The following is a 19,645-nucleotide window of genomic DNA, read 5'->3' as shown; positions in this document are numbered from 1 at the left end:
GTATTACCTGATTATTTTAACTGAAGATACCAGAGACTGAACCTAGGACCTTATTCATACAAAACATGTGCTCTGCCACTAAGCCATGGCACCCCCCTCCACAGTTACTTATTTTGCATAATTTTCTTTCTACAATCCATCTTACCAACTGTAGAACTGTCTTCAAGTACAACATCCACATTTCGGTCTCTGTACTCTACCCTGAAATCAAGCATTCGCGGCTGTCTCTCCACTATTTGTCTGGATGGCACTACGTGGCGAAATGCAGACGATGAGGAAGGTGCTGAAGACGATGAGGAAGGATGACTAGTGGGACCATAGGATGGCCCTTGTAAAGTATCTCCACTGTATTCACTGAAAAACATAGAAGTTGCATTTCAAATAAAGAACGACAGGAAGCCAACCTCTTTAGTAACAGCGCATCATTTTTGTGGTACAAACACTACTTGCTGATTAATTCCAAGAATGCTGCAGAAAATAATCCACAGATGGTATTCGGGTGGCTTCTAATTAAATTGATGAGCAGTCGATTCAGGACAGAGAGAACAAAGTTATTCACATGATTTGCTCATAATTTATAAGACACAGGAAAAGCCACTAATTTAGATGAGCGTAGATTATAAATTACAGTCAGCCATGATAACTATATGGAACCTCCATGTTCAGAGGCTTTTGAACCCACTTGCTGGGGGCAAGAAGCTGCAAAGATACAGAAAGGTGATTACCTTTGTGCCCTGCTTGTAGGCATTTGGTTTGCTACTGTGGGAAACAGGATGCTGGATTAGACAAACTGCTGGATCAGACCAAAGGAGCTGTTCTTACATACTTTTATTAAACTTTTTGATTCTATGAATTAGCACCAAATTGAAACATGTCACATTAATAACTTAAATACCTTGAATATTTTTTAAGTAGTCAGGATTTGGCCACCCTGTTCTACTTGGTTCCCAGCTTGAATACCTTTAGGACATTTGATGCTTGTATTTTCAAATGTACTACTTGATTCCAGCAAAAAAAAAAAAAAAAAACCTCCAATGGACTTAGCAGGGCAGATCTTTTCTACCTTTCCTACCCCCTGCACCCCAGTCAACATGCTTCTTATCACAAAAAGTCTCAGGGCCTTATGAACAAAAGGTAGAACAGAATAGGGAATACACTGAGGAAGTATAACAAAACTGACTTTTAATAATCATCTTTATGGTAAGATATGAAGGGCACACCCAGCTTTGGTACCACCATAGAGGTATGCCAAAAACACTGAACATGTCAATGAAGAACATTAAGCACTTTATCTGAGCAAGTCATCAGGGATCAGAAGGGGTTGTTTTAATAGTCTTTTATAAACTTACCACTTTTTCCCTATTTTCATTTTTAGAAATATGTAGGTATGACAGGGAATATAATTTAATAAAAACATTTTGGGGCAAATTATAGGAGGTTATGGCTTCAGGTGAGCCATGCTGTCTAAACTAAGAACACTTGCATTATAATCTGACCAGATAAACTTACGGTGCAATCCTAAACAGAGTTACTCTAGTCTAAGCCCATTCATTTCAATTGGCTTTGACTGAGTAATTCTGCTTAGGATTGCAGTTAGTCCTTTTTTAAGGAGGGAAGTTTATGTCAACTTTCTGTGCAATGTTTCCCAAAGTTTCAACATACAATAAAAACATAAAATTCTACAAAAATGTAATTGCTGATGACTTGAGATGACACAATATTAGCATGTTTGTCATCTCAACTGTCTACTATGCAGGGCTCATTTCGAGGGGGAATGTGCAGGAACACAGTTCCGGCAGTTCCCCAAAGAGGTCCCATGTCAGGTGGCCCCACCCACCTGACTTTTGGCCATTTTGGGCCCGTTTCAGCCTGGATTGGGGCCGAAACAGCCCAGATGGGGCCTCTGACGGGTGGTGGAGTCCAAAACAGCCAGGATAGGTGATGCCAGGGGGTGTGGCACATGCAAATCAGGTATGCTAATGACACACTTTCGGTGATGTCAAGGGGCGTGGAATATGGTAATGAGTTATGCTAATGAGTTCCTCCAGCTCTTTTTCTATGAAATGACCCCTGCCACTATGATTAATTTCCATCATTCTGCCTCCCCTAGTATGTGTGTGGGGATGGAGACAAATAAAGCACTGTGATTGTTCTTATACACAGACTTCTTTTCCTTCTCACTAATCAGAAAAAACAAAGAGCAATTCTCAGCTCTGAGGTCAAGAGTGGTTTCAGAGCTAGGACAAACAAACAATAGATATGCTTTGTTCTAGTTATATAAATTTTAGGCAAAACTACACTGGCCCCAGTTCAGAGATTCTGGCATCCTAGAGTGGGCTGCATGCAAAGACCTCTTCTGTCACAAAGATGGTCAGCACAGCTGACAAAGAGAGGAAAGGAGGATGCCTGAAATTAGTCTTCCAGTCCTAAGCAGATGACTATGAGAATTCAGCACATCAATCCATCCATTTGGCAATGTGTACATTGTGCAGAAGCAGATCACAAGAATCCTGACATGCAGAACTTTCCCCTCCTCTCCACTGTATTTTTTTGCACATGACATGCAAAAGGGCATATATATCGAACAGATATGGAACAGATTGCCTGTGCCAGAAATTTGATAGGCTGAGCTAAAAACGGACTAAGATGGCTGTTTTAATAAAAGGTCAGTTTCCACTACGGCATATGGGGTTCAGTAGGTAAAATACTGGAAGTGGGAAGCAGAGGTTAACTTTCAGGCTAAACCACTATTTGTGCCCTATCAAATCATCTTCCATTAGCCCAAGACCCAAAGAGCCATGCGCTTATGGCAAAGGTGCTTTAGCACATACCATAAAAGGTTGCCAGTTTTTCTTTCTGGCTGCAGTTACTTTGTTGTCACAAAACACTTGCCAACTGTCAGGACTTGTTTTAATGCACAAGGATAATGTGAGGGCTGAAAACCCCAATGCACAAATGGGACCTTTGGAGCATCATCACCACCACCACCAACACCACCACCACATCACTCCAATCTAGATAAGCATTTTTAAGCAATTAACATGCCTTGCTGTGCAGTGAAATAAAAGATAAATATAATGACATTTGTTGTCTTGAAGCATTAGGAAACTTGATTGTACTGTATTTATTAGCAACCTAATCAGTATAGTATCTGATTAAACACCTTATGATGTAACACAGGTAGACACATTTTTATTTGGAGAACTAAGTAAGAAATACCAATATCATGTGAGGATTTATTTGGAGAAGAAAGTTAATCACCCTCACTAGGTTATTGAGCATACAAAATATGGAAAGATAACCAGAGTGGAACTTTTAAGCTTGCAAGGTGACCGGATATGAATTTGAATCCATGTTGCATATAATGATCTATGTAACAGCTTATGAAACACAGATTTTCTGCTATGCCCTTCCTACTACTGTCCCTTGCACACCATGTCTGATTCAGGACACACTCTGAAATGGTACGGGAGGTAACATGGGAAATTAGAGAGAGAGAGGGGGGGGGGTTGGCATTTTTTGGCATGGAAGTAAAGGATTAAAATAAAGCTGCATTAGAAATTTCAGTATGTAGCAACTGAAGTTTTGCTTTCAATGCACAGACTTAGAAATGTGATTGCAAAGGATAAAAATAGTATCTCTGTAATGTTTGGTCTTAAAAGATGCTTTGTGAGCAAAATTCTATGGGCTTAAGGAAAGATTACATCCACCCTATTTATGTATTGTTTATTTATTTAAAACATTTATTAGCCACCGTTCTCCATTGCAGGAACTCAAGGCAGCTTATAATATAAATAAAATAACAATAATAGAATGAATAAAACAAAGTTTAAAAACACAGTACAGGACTGCCAATAAACAAAGAAACAAAGTTAATTAAAAGCAGTCCTAAATAAACATGTCTTCAGCTGCCTTCTAAAGATTGGCAGTGAGGGGGCCATTCCCCTGAGGATGCTTTCCATAATCATGGGACTGCCACCAAAAAGGCCCTCTCTTGTGTACCCAACAAGTGAACTCTCCTTGTGATCTTAGTTCCTGGGCAGAAACATATGGGAGAAGACTGGAAGATATCCGAGTCCCAAGCCATGTAGGGCTTTAAACGTAAAAACCAATACTTTGAATTGTGCTCGGGAGTGGATTAGTAGGAACTGTAATAGCTGTAATATCAGGCTCCCATACTCTCAATAACTGGTCACATCCAGCAGTCTAACTACAGCATTCTGCTTTAAGGGTAGCCTCAAGTATAGCACACTGCAACAGTCCAATCTAGATGTAACCAAAGCATGGATTACTGTGGCTAGATCTGACTGAGCCAGGAACAGGCACAGCTGATGCACCAACTGAAGCTGGGCAAAAGCACTCCAAACCATCCCAGCTACCTAGTTTTATAAAGGTGACTATGTGTCCAGCAACACTCCCAAGTTGCAAACCTGATTTTTCAGTGAAAGTATAACCCCATCCAAGACAGGGAGGATCTCAAATTCCTGACCTGCCTTTTTACTAATCCATAGAACTTCTGCCTTGTCACAGAATTCAGTTTCAGCATGTGTACTCTCATATAGCTCATTACTGACTTCATATACATTTTAAATAGCACGGACGACAAGACTGAACTTTATGGAACCCCACAGGTCAATGGCCAAGGAGCAAAGCGCCACCTTCTGAGACCAACCTCTCAGATAGGTCTCAAACCACCATAACACTGTGGCCCTTAATTTCAGAGCTGAGAGGCAGCTCAGCAAGATACTGTGGTTGATAGTGTTGAAGGCCGCTGAGAGATCCAGCAGAACTAGCTGGGTCACACAAACCCTGTCTAGTTCTCAGTGGAGGTCATCAACCAAGGCAACCAGAGAAGTCTCTGTTACAACCTATGCCCTGAAACTAGACTGAAATGTGTCCAGAAAAATTAGTCCATTCCAAAAGCCCCTGGAGCTGGAAAGCAATCACCCGCTATAGCACCTTACCCAAAAATGGAAGATCGGAGAGGCTAGAAGTTCTCCAACAGAGTAGAGCTTTTTCAAAACAGATCTAATCACTGCCACTTTGAACACAAGTGGCACAGCTCCTGTTCTCAAGGAAGCATTTATCACTCCTCTTACCCACTCAGCCAGTCCCTCTCTGGCAGCTTTTATCATCCAGGAAGAGCAAGATTGAGAGCTCTCAAGTTCTAGTTATAGACAAGTGCTGCTCTACAGGAGAGGACCACTCCTCAGGTTCCTGCTGCCTTCTAGCCTCTTTCACCCTTCACACTGTGCCCTGAGCACACCCCAGCTCAATTAAACTTAGGGTTTGGAGGTGAACTAAGGGAGGTATCATGCCAAGCAAAATGGTCTGGGGTAGGGTTGCCAGCCTCCAGGTAGTGGCTGGAGATCTCCCAGAATTACAACTGGTCTCCAGGCCACAGAGATCAGTTCACCTGGAGAAAATGGCTACTTTGGGGGGTGGACTCTATGGAATTATGCCATGCCAAGGTCTTTTCCCTCCCCAAACCCCACTTTCTCCAGGTTTCACCTCCTAGATCTCCAGGAATTTCCCAACTTGGAGCTGGCAACCCTAGTCTGGGGTGCCACTAGTCTGCAGAGATGCTAGGGGTGCCTACTCCTCCTATAGAAATATCCAATATTTCTTTCTTTCATCATTTAAATGTAAACTTTAGCTTTAAATCATCAACAAGAATATGTGCTAAATTAACAAGTCGCCTATGTAAAATAGTCTTCCTAACATAATCACAAGAAAACTATGTACTTGCCTTTGTAAAATACCATTTTCCTGTGGTATGACGCCATTTATAGCTGCCTGCAAACAAAGCATACAACGTTAAGTCTGTAAAGCAAAGTTACTATAAAGTGACATGCATCTAGAAAAGTTGAATGAATTATTTATTACTGTCAAAGAACAGCTCAGAAGTAAATACAAAATACAAGTACTGCAACAATACATAAAAAGTTTACATAAATTAAATTAAAATGAGCAAATATAATCCATTAGATTAATACAGAACTATGATAAACTCTAGCAGCTGCAGAAAATCTGGTCACTTTATTTGGATCCAAGGCTCATGCATTGACAAAAGTTGGAAAACAGAACTGAAGTTTTTCCTAAATTATATTGACTACTGCCAACTGGTTAATATAACCATTCACATTTCTACTATTAAAAGAATAAAACAAGTTTAGCAAAAACATATTTCAGATGGTTATGACTCAACCAGCATCATAAAAGCAAGTATTTGTCCAACTTAAATGCATAAAGATTGTGCAATCAATTCCAGCACAGCTAGGATTCTACATTGCATTTTTTCCAGTAAGCCAGTATTATTATTTAGAACTCCCACAATGTACACAGCACTTTAGAAGATTATACATAAACAGATCCCTGTTGAGAATTTTCAGTATAGGCAGATGAATACCCAGTAAGAGGGAAGGTAGACATGAGAAGCAAAATTGTATAATTATTTATTTATTATTTATTTCAAATTTCTATTCTGCCCTTCCTGCGAGCAGGCTCAGGGCGGATAACAACATATTAAAATACAAAATACAATAAAAACAACATATTAAAATACAATAAAAATCTATACACATTTAAAACAGGATGGTGGACAGCCTTCACAGGGAGGGTTAAGATTTTATACACCCCTTTTTTTTTCAGGCCGGCGGAGGCCCAGCCTCCACCATATGCCTTGCGGAACAACTCTGCCTTACAGGCCCGGCAGAAGGATAGTAGGTCCTGCCGGGCCCTGATTTCAGCAGACAGAGCGTTCCACCAGGTGGGAGCCAGGACCGAAAACGCCCTGGCTCTAGTCGAGGCTAGGCAGACCTCCTTGGGGCCAGGGACCACCAACGGCTGTTTGTCCCCTGATCGGAGTGTCCTCCAGGGAATATATGGGGAGAGACGGTCCCGTAGATATGCTGGTCCCAGTCCATACAGGGGCTTATAGGTCAATACCAGAACCTTGAATCTAATCCGGTACTCCACTGGCAACCAATGCAGCTCGCGTAAGAACAGTGTTATATGTGCCTTATTTGGCACTCTCGTAATAACACATGCCGCTGCATTTTGTACCAGCTGTAATCTCCGGGTCAGGCTCAAGGGCAGCCCCGCGTAGAGCAAGTTACAGTAATCTAGCCTAGAGATGACCGTTGCTTGGATCACTGTAGTTAAGTCACGGGTTGACAGGTAAGGGACAAGTTGCCTGGTCTGCCACAGATCGAAAAAAGAGGACCTAACAACCGCTGTGACCTGTGCCTCCATTTTCAGGGAGGCATCCAAGATCACCCCCAGGCTCTTAACCAAACCAATAAAATACAAACACTAAAATCTATACATCTAAAAGAACAGTGCCATCCATAAATCCTACTCATGCCCGTTGTCTATAATGAATCACATATACCCGTTGTCTATAATGAATCACATATTTGAAAGGCTGTCATTTGGAGGAGGGCAAGGAGCTGTTCCAGTTGGCAGCAAAGGGTAGGACCTGAAGCAATGGGCTTAAATTACATGCACAAAGGTACCGGCTGGATATTAGGAAAAACTTTTTCACGGTCAAAGTAGTTCAAAAGTGGAATCAGCTGCCTAGGAAGGTGGTGTGCTCCCCCTCACTGGCAGTTTTCAAGAAGAGGCTGGATGAATACTTGTCAGAGATGCCTTAGGCTGATCCTGCACTGGACAGGGGGTTGAACTAGATGGTCTGTATGGCCCCTTCCAACTCCATGATTCTATGATTCTAAGTCCATACATTTAAAATGATCTGAATCAGCCTCCAAATGCCAGATGAAACATCTCTGCTTTACAGACCCTCTGAAATTTCACCAAATCCCAGAGGGAGAGAATCTCCTCTGTTAATGCATTCCAGAGGGAGGAAGCCACAACTGTAAAAGCCCTCCCTCTGGTCAAAGAGAGTTGAACAGCCAGAGGGCCAGGAACCACCAACAGGCCCTGAGTTGCGGACTGCAGGGCACGTGGGGGTTATACTAGGAGAGGCAGTTTCATAGGTATGAGGGTCCCAAACTATCAAGGGCTTTAAAGGTTAAAACCAACTCCTTGAATTTGATTCAGAAACCAACTGGAAGCCAGTGTAGTTGCTTCAAGATCAAAGTGATATGCGCTGACAGTGGTGTGCCAAGCAGCAGTCTGGCAGCTGCATTCTGTACCAATTGGAGTATTCAAAGCGCCTTCAAGGGTAACCCTACATACAGCGAGTTACAGTAATCTAGACAAGAGGTAACTATGGCATGAATCACTGTGGCAAGGTCAATCCACAGGGATAATTGGCGAGCCTGACAGAGATGGTAGAATGCTGCCCTCGCCACCAAGGACATTTGCTTGTCCATGGATACTGCAGAATCTAGCCACACTCCCAAACTCCTGACAAAGTCCAGCTCTATAAAATGGACTCCATGAACTGCTGGAAGAGCAGAGTTCACTATCACTATGGACCAAGCCAGCCACATTACTTCCATTTTTGATGGATTTAACTTCAGCCAAATATTCCTCAACAACCCAAGCACGGCATCCAGGCATTAGGCAAACAACACGATCTCAACCTCCAGTTGTTTTTCTAGTGGGATATAGAGCTGGGTGCCATCAGCATACCAACCCTAAACTTCTTGGCAATCTCTACTAAAGGACACAGGTTGAGTCAGCACAGTCAGTTTCAAAGATATTTCAATAGACAAAGTAAGAGGATATATAAAGGCAAATTTGCAAAAAGATTTAAAGCCATCAGAAATCCAATACAGAGTTGAAAAAATGATGAAATAGATTATAAGCAATTCTAAACCTGACTACTGAGAAACTACCCAGCAGGACTGCTGAGAGAGGGGGACTGTAGGGACAAAATTCTTGGGGCCCATCAGTTCTTGAGAACCCCATTCAGCAAGCACGGTCGCCCGACTTACCGGGCAAACGGTTTGCTGCCGCTGGCGGGGAGGGCGGACGGAGCTGGATGGCCGCCGCATTTCCTGCTCGCCCAGCGTTCCCCAGGGCAAGCTGCAGCCAATAGGATTCAAACCCGGGCCACCCAATCAGAGGCAGCTGGGGACAAATGGCGGGGGGGCAGGGCTTTGCTGCTGGACCTCAGGGAGGCAGTCTTCCGTCTGGTCTGGCAGTTTTGTATTTAAAGCTGCAGCCACCCCGCTTCTCCACACTTTGCTCCCGGCTGCAAAACCCCCCGCCACCACCACTCTCTCTGTTTTGGGATATATTGCTTGTATTGTCACAACTGTCTTTGGCGGTTGGTCATTTGATCGGATCTCTTTGGGGGGAACCAGGGCTGTGTGCCCCGGTTCCCGGGAAGGGGATTCCCATAAGAAATCTTGGAGTGAGTTATGGAGGTGCATGCCCAGCTCGGGGGCTGCCAGGGCATACTCACTTCCAGGTGGCAGGGGAATCATTCAGGGGTGTACACCCACATGATCTCCCCCGTTAATGCCACTCCTTGGTTCCCCCCCTCAGCTGGGGTCTGAGGGGGGAGGGGGTCATCGGCTGACAGGCGAGTCAGCCGATGTTTTGGGGGATCCGACCCACATGACTACCATGCTCCTACTTTCTGTATTATAATAAAGTTGTGGCCTTCTTTCCTCCAGTCAAGCGTGTGACTGATTTTGTTGTCTTGCCGCCTCCTCCCTCCCCACCTTCAGCAGTAGGCTGCAAACATGTTTCATCCAGCCAGATCTTGTAAGGCTGTGTTATAGCAAAATAAAATATTTTCTTCTCTTCCCCTTAATTTATTTTCCTTTTCCACATTTTTTCCTCCTCCTCCATTTTGCTCTCATCCTTTCATGATCTGATTTCATTTCTCCCACCAACACCTCTTTATTTTCATGTCTTGGCTCTACTCTTCATCCTTATTCTGCTTGGCAATTTAGAACTTACTTAGTAGTAGCAGCAGCAAATCTTTGTCAATATTATAAACAGGTGGGGGAGTTAATATTTCCACATAATCTATCGAAGTAGTAAAAAGATGCCCCACCCACACACACACACTCTTATATATATGGAACAGAACTAATCCCTTTCCCCGTTAGACTTAATTACAATTTAAATACTGTACAGTTTGTTTGTTTGTTTGTTTCGCTTTCTATTCTACCTCCCCACATTGGCAGGCTCAGGGCGGATTACATTTATGCACATTAAAATTTACAGTTAACACACAATAAATACAATATAAATATTTAAAAATACAAATACAGCACAGCACTAAAATAATTCAGTTTAACCATTCCCACCGTCACTAAAGATAATTAAGCACTTAAAAATGTCTTTGGAGGTGGATGTTCTGATAGGGAGGGCTCCATTCTACCCTATTCAGCCAGCAGGGGCACGACCCAGCATCAACCATACACCTGGTGGAACAGCTCCATGTTACAGACCCGGTGGAACAATAACAGATCCTGCCAGTGTCAGGTTCAGAGTCTTATGTGCTGTACCAACTCCATTTTCTCATGCTTCTAGTGTTTAAGTGCTTCCTCTGCAGGTGCCAAGGTTCCCAGGCAGATTTCTCACAGAGAGAGATTGTTTGGTCTACCGACGTTCCACCCCGGACCGGCCTTGAGAGACTCCAACTTCCCAAGCCTCAAAGACGATGTTTTGAGAACTGTGGGGGGAGGCTGGGCCAAGTGGGAACTGTTACTCTGTACCGTATGCTTTGCTTGTCATTGGTAACAATGCTCTTGTACCATCCTGAATATTGTATTCAGGCCCGTGGACTATAATGATTACTTCAGTAAAGATTCCTTATTCAAACAATAGACTCTTGTTTGCTAGTAGAGGGTACTCTGAAGTAGAGACATTATCTAGCCACAAGTCTGACATTTTGTTACCAATCACACTTTTCTCCCCCCTCACCCAGACAGGATGGATACAGGAGAGCCGTCAACACCTGGAATGGAGGAAGTGAGATTTTTTGATCAGACCGCCTGGGGCAGAGCGCATCAGACAGGCACTCGTCAGAAATCCCGCAAGAGGCGAGGTGGTTCCCGGCGGACCCCGCTACGAAATCCCTGGAGGCCAGGTAGCGAAGGTTGTATCACCCCCATGTTCCCTTACTGGGGGGCTAGCCAGGAACCCATGCCAGGGATAGTGGTGCAGGGATACGTAGTCAAAGATGACTTGGGCTGGCTGCTCCGCGAGGTACCCTCCCCAGTTTTACGAGAAAGGTCAACAGAGGCGGAAGAGAGCGTAAGTTGCTGCCAAAGTGCCTGGGAGCCGAAGCCGGATGAGGGTGTATTGCCGGTTGTACCTCCCGGGAGGGATAAAGGCACCATGCTGGCAACGCTGCCAACCCTCTGCCAAGCGGATATGGAGGGTCAGACCAACATTGCATTTCCCCGTCCCCTGATGGACTTAGCCATAAATCCCTTGCCAAAAGAAGTTAGGGAGACGAGCATAGGGATGCTGAAGGCAGACCAAGGGACCACGGTGAGAGATGATACTTTGGGAGAGAGTCTCCCGGTCCTGAACGCTTCACTAGTGGAACTCAAGGCCCCAGATTACGTGCAAGCTAATCCGGCAGCAGCCGAGAAGTTGCCCAGTGAAGAGCTAGAAGTGTCATTAAGAAGCTTGGAAGATAGTACAGAATGTATTGCTCACAGAGTGGCCGCTGGTCGCAAAACTCGCCCGTCCATTGAGTTATGGAAACCAGGCGAGACGGCGAACGGTCAGTTACTTATCTATGGAGGAGGGGAAGTGGAGCTGAACCCTGACAACCATGCTGTAAAGGCCCCAAGGAATCCCGGAGGTGAAGAGCTGGCCGCTGAGCGCGGGGGAAGTCTGCAGCCGCAGCCAGACTCCCGAAAAGAGGACTCGCTCCTGCACACACAGCACCTAATTTTCCCGGAGGAAGCGGTGCCAACTCGAATGATTGAAGAGCTGGCTGCCGAGCGCGGGGGAAGCCTGCAGCCGCGGCCAGACTCCCGAAAAGAGGACTCGCTCCTGCACACACAGCACCTAATTTTCCCGGAGGAAGCGGTGCCAACTCGAATGGAAGAGCTGGCCGCTGAGCGCAGGGGAAGCCTGCAGCCGCGGCCAGTCTCCCGGAAAGAGGACCCGCTTCTGCGCACCCAGTGCCTACCCGCCGCACAGCCGCCGTCGATGACCACGCAGACAACTGCAGAAGCGGGGCGAATGGCTGAGAAAACTGTAATCTCATACCATCTAGTCCTGCGAGATACTCCAGCGCAGCCTAGGATGCAACAAACCTCAGCAACAAACCTTAGGGCTGAAATTGCTCAGCACCGAGCAATTTCACCACCTTCCCCACAGCCGCCGGTACGAGGAGAAGAAGAGGTGCATCCGTTCCTTCCATGGGAGATGGATACCAAGCAATACTTGTTTGATCTGTCTGATAGCGGTACTAAGGGAAGGGAGCTTACAAACCTGATCCAAACGGGTCCTGACTCCGCCAACAACACTGGAATGGATGGAGGAGTGGATCCCGTGCGAGGTGAGGACTCTGTTCAAGGGTGTGGAACAGCACCTCATCTGGAGGCGCCTGGAGAGCAAGTCCACCCGTCAAATGGAGGTGTTACATTCCTGCAGCGCCCAGCACCCAGCGAATCACTAGAACTAAGAATGAAAGCCGAGGGTGAAACCCCAATGCAAGACCAACCAGACGAGGAGCGGTATGAGCTCCAACGTCTAAACCAAGCCTCCAAAGCGCCTACCATACAACAACAACTGCCGCCAACCTCTTTGGGGGAAGAGAGGCAAATCCTTCTGCAACTGCTTCAAAAATCATCAGGGGAAAGGGTGATAAAGGCACCAGCCCGGATAGGCACGCCCATGCAGCGATCACGGAGGACAGTACCGGTTCAACAGGTGCAGTCACCGCTGCTCAAAGAGCAGCCAAAGCCGAGAGAACGAGCGGGGGCTGAAGCCCCAATTGACTACCAAGATGGGGAGATGCCTACCCCTCGGTTGTCCCCACGTTTTGGTGGAAAAGAGAGGCCTCCTTTATTACTACAAATGCCTCCCACCATCCCTCGCAACAGCCTCTCTCAATCGCCTCTCTTACAACCTGTAAGAGGAGAGGGGAGATGTCTTGAATCACTCGGGAGGCAGACCAGGGCAAGAGATCCCGCGCAACAGTGGTTTAGCGGGGAGCCAAATCTGCTGAAGCAACAGCAGCTCACACAACCTCAAACAGCCCTTGGAAAAGACAGACCTCTCAACTCTACGACACAAGAATCCACGCAGCACTCACCTAGCAAAGCAAAATTAAAGCAACAATGTCTGACACCAAAGCTGATGAAAGAAAAACCGGTAACGCCGCCCGAAAATCCAGCCCCACCCCAAGTAGGAAAGGGAGAGACACTGAGAAACTTGTCCAAGTTAGAAAGGACTTTGAACAAAAGGTCCTGTATAATAGCAATCCTTCTTATGGGGTTCACAGTGATGCAAGTGTTACGATCTTGCCACCAATGGCATCCCAGTTGGGAAGGATGCTTCTCCAAAGATTGGGGGATATTTAGCCCACAAGCACGCCCTGTCGTACGGAACATAAGGAAAATCCTACTACAAGATCCAACGTCTTCATCTGATTTTCCTCAAGCACTAATCAAATTGGATCAGAAAGAAAATACAGAGAAAATAGACCTTGGCATGAAGAAGAACCTCAAAGACTTTGCCAATAATGTACCTGTCTACCTGTTTCCAGTGTTGGCAAAAGATGCAGATTGGAAAAAGGGATGTTCCAAAGCTAACTGGAGTTGGCAGGGACTCCTGAGCACAATACATGACTTTATTAGAGAGACTACTGCTTGCCATACAAGTAAGACTATGCACCTGTCCCCTACTCAAGAACGAATGCAACTTTCTGGGGTCCTAAATGAGTGTGGTAAGTCTTTTTACTTTACACTGACCCTGCAGACTTTTAGTAAAAATAAATATACCCAAGTTACTAAGAAGCCCAGAATTATTTTGGTTGAAAGAACTCTAACCATTAAACTGGGGAAGGTGTCCTGCAATTATGACTTAAACCTAAATTGCCAAACCCAGGAGATTCTGTATATGATCTACTATTATCAAACTCCGGGGACCGAAGCCCTCTCAGGGGTTAACTTCTCCCTCTCATCTCCTCCCAACCGAACCAACTTTTTACGCATGCCCCAAAGCGAAGGGGAAGCGAAACCACTTCTCCGTTCCAGCAAAAGGAGGGAGGGGCACCAGAATAACTTCTCCGTTCCAGCAAAAGGAGGGAGGGGCACCAGGAGTAACCAAGCAAACCTCCTTCCAATCAGACGGGGGAGGTGGACCGTTGAGGGGGAAAGCAACTTAGAGAATGAGGGGGAGCGAATGCCCACAAGGGAAACACCCCTACCGGCTAAAAGGAACGGGTTTCAGAGGGTGCAAATATGGAAGGCAACAATGAAGACACCTTACTCACTCTACATATTAAATACTTCTATGCAATCCTGGGGAAGTTCAGGAGTCTTGGTCCAACTTCCAAATAACCATGGCCCCAATGCTATTCGGATAGCTCTGACGTTAAATCATATACAACCAAGCAACAAACAGAATGGCCATCTGCAGAGACGGTTCACACACCGGAGTAGAATTCAAACAGCAGAAACCAACACAACTACCGACTGTGCATTTTCTAACAAATACCGCCATCTAAAACTAAAGACCTTGCCAGCTAAAACCAACGTCTGCTTCTATAGAGGTGAACGACCACAAAAGATCGGCGCGTTTACACAACTCCAATTGGACAAGGAGGATCTTATAAACTCTAACCTTATACTCCCAGAATCTCCTACTCTACCTAACCTGGCAGGACCTTGCAACGCGCACCAAGGTAAAGGTAGGGGGAGGCAGCCCAACAATGAACTCTCATTAAGAACCACCTTGAAACAGGATTACAAAGAATACGCCGACCACCACCGTGCGGCTGAAGGAGAATTGCAACCAGGAAATCTTGTTTATCTGACTACCAAGAACGTAAGACTTCCCCAAACCAGCTGTAAACTTGCATTGAAGTTTCTTGGACCCATTCCGGTGCACAAAGTGATCAACAAAGTAACTGTTGGATTTGCCAAAGAAGTTCCGCCATGTCCACGATACTTTCCACGTCAGCTTGTTAAAAATGCCCCAGCTTCTGACAACTGGCACACCAAAGCACCTCCCATCTCCTCTCAATCGATGATCGAACCCACTACGAAGTACAACAAATTTTGAGCTTTAAATTCAAACGCAATCAGCTATTTTGTCTTATCTGATGGACTGACCTGGACTCTGGGTATAATGAGTGGGTGAATTCTATACATGTCCCTGCTCCTAGAGTAACCAAAGCTGTTTATTCTCGCTATACATATAAACCTGGGGGGGGGATTTATTTTAGAGGGGGCAGAATGTCAGGTTCAGAGTCTTATGTGCTGTACCAACTCCATTTTCTCATGCTTCTAGTGTTTAAGTGCTTCCTCTGCAGGTGCCAAGATTCCCAGGCAGATTTCTCACAGAGAGAGATTGTTTGGTCTACCGACGTTCCACCCCGGACCGGCCTTGAGAGACTCCAACTTCCCAAGCCTCAAAGACGATGTTTTGAGAACTGTGGGGGGAGGCTGGGCCAAGTGGGAACTGTTACTCTGTACCGTATGCTTTGCTTGTCATTGGTAACAATGCTCTTGTACCATCCTGAATATTGTATTCAGGCCCGTGGACTATAATGAACTATTACTTCAGTAAAGATTCCTTATTCAAACAATGGACTCTTGTTTGCTAGTAGAGGGTACTCTGAAGTAGAGACATTATCTAGCCACAAGTCTGACAGCCAGGCCCTGGTCTCATTAGACAGAGCATTCCACCAGGCTGGAGCCAGGACCAAAATGGCCCTGGCTCTGGTTGATGCTAGGTGGGCCTCCCTGGGGCCAGTGACTGTTAATGGTTGTTTTCCACTGGATCGAAGCATCCTCCGGGGCACATACAGAGAGAGGCAGTCCCAAAGATACGTAGGTCCCAATCCGCATAGGGCTTTATAGGTTAATACCAAATCCTTGAATTTGATTCGGTACTCCGCTGGCGCAGTACTGGTTTAATATGTGCACTTCTTGGCACTCCAGTGATGACATGCGCCACTGCATTTTGGATCAGTTGCAACCACCAGATCAGATTCAAGGGAAGCCCTGCATACAGCGTGTTACAGTAATCTAGCCTAGAGGTGACCATTGCCTGAATCACTGTAGTTAAGTTGCGGGGCAAGAGATAGGGGGCAAGTTGCCTAGTCTGTCGTAGATGGAAAAAGGAAGACCTGGCAACCGCAGCAACCTGAGCCTCCATATTCAAGGAGGCATCCAGGATCACTCCCAGGCTCCTGACTCTCGGGGCCGGCACAAGTAGGGAAGCTGGGGTCCCGAATCCACTCATCTGCAACTCAAGTATAGGATCTCTGTCTTCGTGGGGTTTAATTTCAGCCAACTCTGCCTCGACCATCCAGCCACGGCTTCAAAAGCCCGCTCCAGGACATCTGGGGTCGAGCCAACCCAGCCGTCCATCAACAGATATAACTGGATGTCATCAACATACGGGTGACACCCAGGACCGAAGCTTCGCACCAGCTGGGCGAGGAGGCGCATATAGATGTTAAACAATAATGGGGAGAGTATTGCCCCCTGTGGCACACCACATACCAGCAGGTAGCGAAAGGACAATTTCTCCCCCAGCGCCACCCTCTGTCCCCAACCGTGGAGAAAAGAGACAAGCCACTGTAGTGCTGTTCCCTGTATCCCCACATTGGCGAGGCAGTGAGTTGTTACTATTATGTTATTGGAAATCCCTTTGTAAATGCTAATTTACTATTGTAGGGATTAAGCTTCAGCAAAATCAGTTCCAGTAATCCCAGTACTTCTTATCCAGAACCACTACATAACTCATTTTGCCCCTACTTTTAGGTAACAGATATCAGAGTAAATTGAAATAAACTACTCACTCACTCAAAGATTTGTTGTGACAAAGTTTTGTGAACTAGTGCCCAGTTCAGCAGAGGTAAAAAGTGTATCCTGTATTGGTAGACATATATGTATGCATGCAAATATAAAATTACAAAATTAGACATATGGCTATAAAGTGTGATATTAAGAAGCAGAAGCTGCACAAATTGAGTAGGTGTGGATAACATTTCTAGCAGAACCAGTTTGTCTGGAAAGAGGGAGGAAAACTGCTTTGGCTTCTTTTACAATCATGAAGACTTACATAGATCATAAAATCATAGGGTTGGAAGGGACTTTAGGGTCATTTAGTCCAACCCCCTAGTGGCTTGCCCCTGATAGCTACACTGGCAATATTTAACAGTAGTTTGAATACTGAATGGACAGTTTCTCCTGCCAAAAGAGTTGCAGCTGCGCTCTATGAAGCAACAGCAAGAGCAATTATCCTTTTTTGTTGGAGGGGGTAGTGTGAGTGGCCAGTCCCTACAGCAGCTCTTCTTCTCTGGCCAATAGGATTTTCAAGAAGGAGAGTGCCTTTTTAAAACTGCTGCAAGGAGTTAAATTAGGAGGCTTGCCTCAGTCAGTCTCCATTTTGCTCTAGTCTGGAGATTGAGAGACACTGCTTTCTTGCTGCTGCTGGCTTTATCTCCTGGCCTGCTTTGGAATGCGAATGGATCCTGCTTCCCAGTGAGTGGAGCAGATTCTCGGCTGCTGGTTTGAGAGTTACAGACTCACTGGGGTTTTTCTCACTTTGGGGGAGGGGGTTGACTTGGTGTCTGGGAGGGATAGGGGAAGTGGGAAAGGGGTTTTTTTTCAGTTTAAATTTTAAAAACTGTTTTTTTTGCTGTGTGAGGCAGGAGCTTTGATTGGGCTTTTGCACAGGAGGGATTTTGATTTTTGGTTTTTGAAGTTGGTTATATTTACTGTTCATTTTGCTGTTTGTTCTTCTGGGGTTGTTTTATCCTATTGTGGGTAATTGGTTTGGATTTTTATAATTCCTGTTAATTTTATTAAATTCACTTTTTCTGGGGCGGCGGGGAGCAGGCTGTTTTCTCCTGGTGTTGGGCTTTCTTTTGTTCTTCTTCGGGGGGGGGGGTGTTTGTTGGGGTTCTTGGTTTAGTTTGTTCACTTAACCTAGTGGTATTTAGATGTACTTTTTGGGTATCCTGAGAGAGCTGTGAAGCGTGAACTTTTAAAAACTGTTTTTAAGATAGGCTAGTTGTAGGTTTTCCCCATAGGGAATAATGGAGATTAGAGGAGGCTGGGGGCACCTTCTTTGGGGAGGCTATAAAAAGGGCCCCCCCATGGTACGATCTTCATGAAACTTGGGGGGTTGTTAGAGGACAGTTAGGAGTAGGTCCGCTGCAAATTTGGGGGATTTTGCTTGCAAAATGCCACCCAGCCCCCTGGATAGCCCCCCCAAGAGTTTTTCCCATAGGGAATAACGGTGATTACAGGTGGCTGGGGATGCTTTCTTTGCAGGGCCATAAAATGGCCCCCTGGGTTCCAATTTCTATGAAACCTTGCAGGGGGGGCTGTTAAAGGACAGTTAGGAGTAGGTCCCCTGTAAATTTGGTGAAATTTGTTTTAAAAAAATTATCCCCTCCCAGGCCACCAGAAATTTCCAAATTGAGTTTCCTATCAGAGACAATGGGTTAATTTTACCGAATTTGCTCTGTATTACCAAAACTGAACTGGAGGATGAATTCAGCATTCCCTGAATTCCAAATTCTTTTTCCAGTTCAGTATTAATGAACCAAATTGACCATTTTTCCCTGTGCACTCCCCCAACAAACAATCCTCTACATTGTTGCAGTTCCCCACTTGTTATCACTAATTCTGGAAAAAAAACTGCAGGAAGGTCCCACACATTTGTTTCCTGGGTTTAATCATTAAGTAAGAAAGACAGCCACTTTACTTGGGTCAAATATGATGGTCAGATACTACAGTCAATTATCTGAATGATTTTAATACTTCCAAGTGTCAAAGTCATTGATGAGCTTTTCTATCTTTGCAGAAGGTTTTTCAGGTACACAATTCATGCTACGTATTTACATAAGCAAAATTTTTAAAAATCTGCCAAAATAAGGCTTAATATTTTGGTGGTCAGAAACAGAAACACCAAAAACTAGAGAAAGGCTATATTTAATGAAACTGTCCAATAGTTTAAATACATCACAACATTTAGTATTAAACAGAACTCTTTTTCAGGCAAAATGAATACAAAGAGAACAGAAACACGGTAGTAGAATAAACTCAGATAAAAACATAAAAATCAATGTGAGAGAACTTACTATTTTTAAGGAACTGAAACTTTGTTTTTATATTTTATTCGGTGCTAGTGCACACACATACTTAAGCCTCCTTGGGCAACTTTTTATGGTGGGGAGGAAAGATACGAATCTTTAAATGAATAAATGAGTATCCCTCTAAAAACAGACCTTTTGTGCTCAGAATATTTAAGGTAAGTGCACATCTACTGACTGAAACAGAATCAGTCCGGGGTGACAGAGGGAGTGCAGACAGAGTTCAGGCAGTCCCTCCCTCCGTTGCCGAGGCAATTAATTGAGCCAGTGGAGCTGCTGCAGAATTGGGCACCTCGGCTGAGGGCTCACAGTGTTCTCTCCTTTTCTGTCCTCCTTAATTCTAGTTTGGTAGCACAATGAGTCTTCATGTTGTGGTGGCCACCATGGGTGGTTGTGGGGGGAAGTGCAAAGGCA

General features: G+C 45.0%; 1 protein-coding gene across 1 annotated transcript in view; it reads right to left on the bottom strand.

Moving 5' to 3' along the window:
- Positions 1 to 19,645, bottom strand: part of FAF1 (Fas associated factor 1) — a 403,775-nt gene that overhangs the window by 341,549 nt on the left and 42,581 nt on the right. The window contains exons 3-4 of the mRNA XM_054980952.1: positions 5,750 to 5,796; positions 146 to 354 (exon numbers count right to left, since the gene is read on the bottom strand). Of these exons, the coding sequence (XP_054836927.1) occupies positions 146 to 354; positions 5,750 to 5,796 (256 nt within the window). The remainder of the gene's footprint in view (positions 1 to 145; positions 355 to 5,749; positions 5,797 to 19,645) is intronic.

Source organism: Eublepharis macularius, chromosome 5 (genome assembly GCF_028583425.1).
Source record: "Eublepharis macularius isolate TG4126 chromosome 5, MPM_Emac_v1.0, whole genome shotgun sequence".
NCBI lineage: Eukaryota > Metazoa > Chordata > Lepidosauria > Squamata > Eublepharidae > Eublepharis > Eublepharis macularius.
The sequence above is the reverse complement of the archived record's forward strand: the minus strand, read 5'-3'. Positions and strand labels throughout refer to the sequence as shown.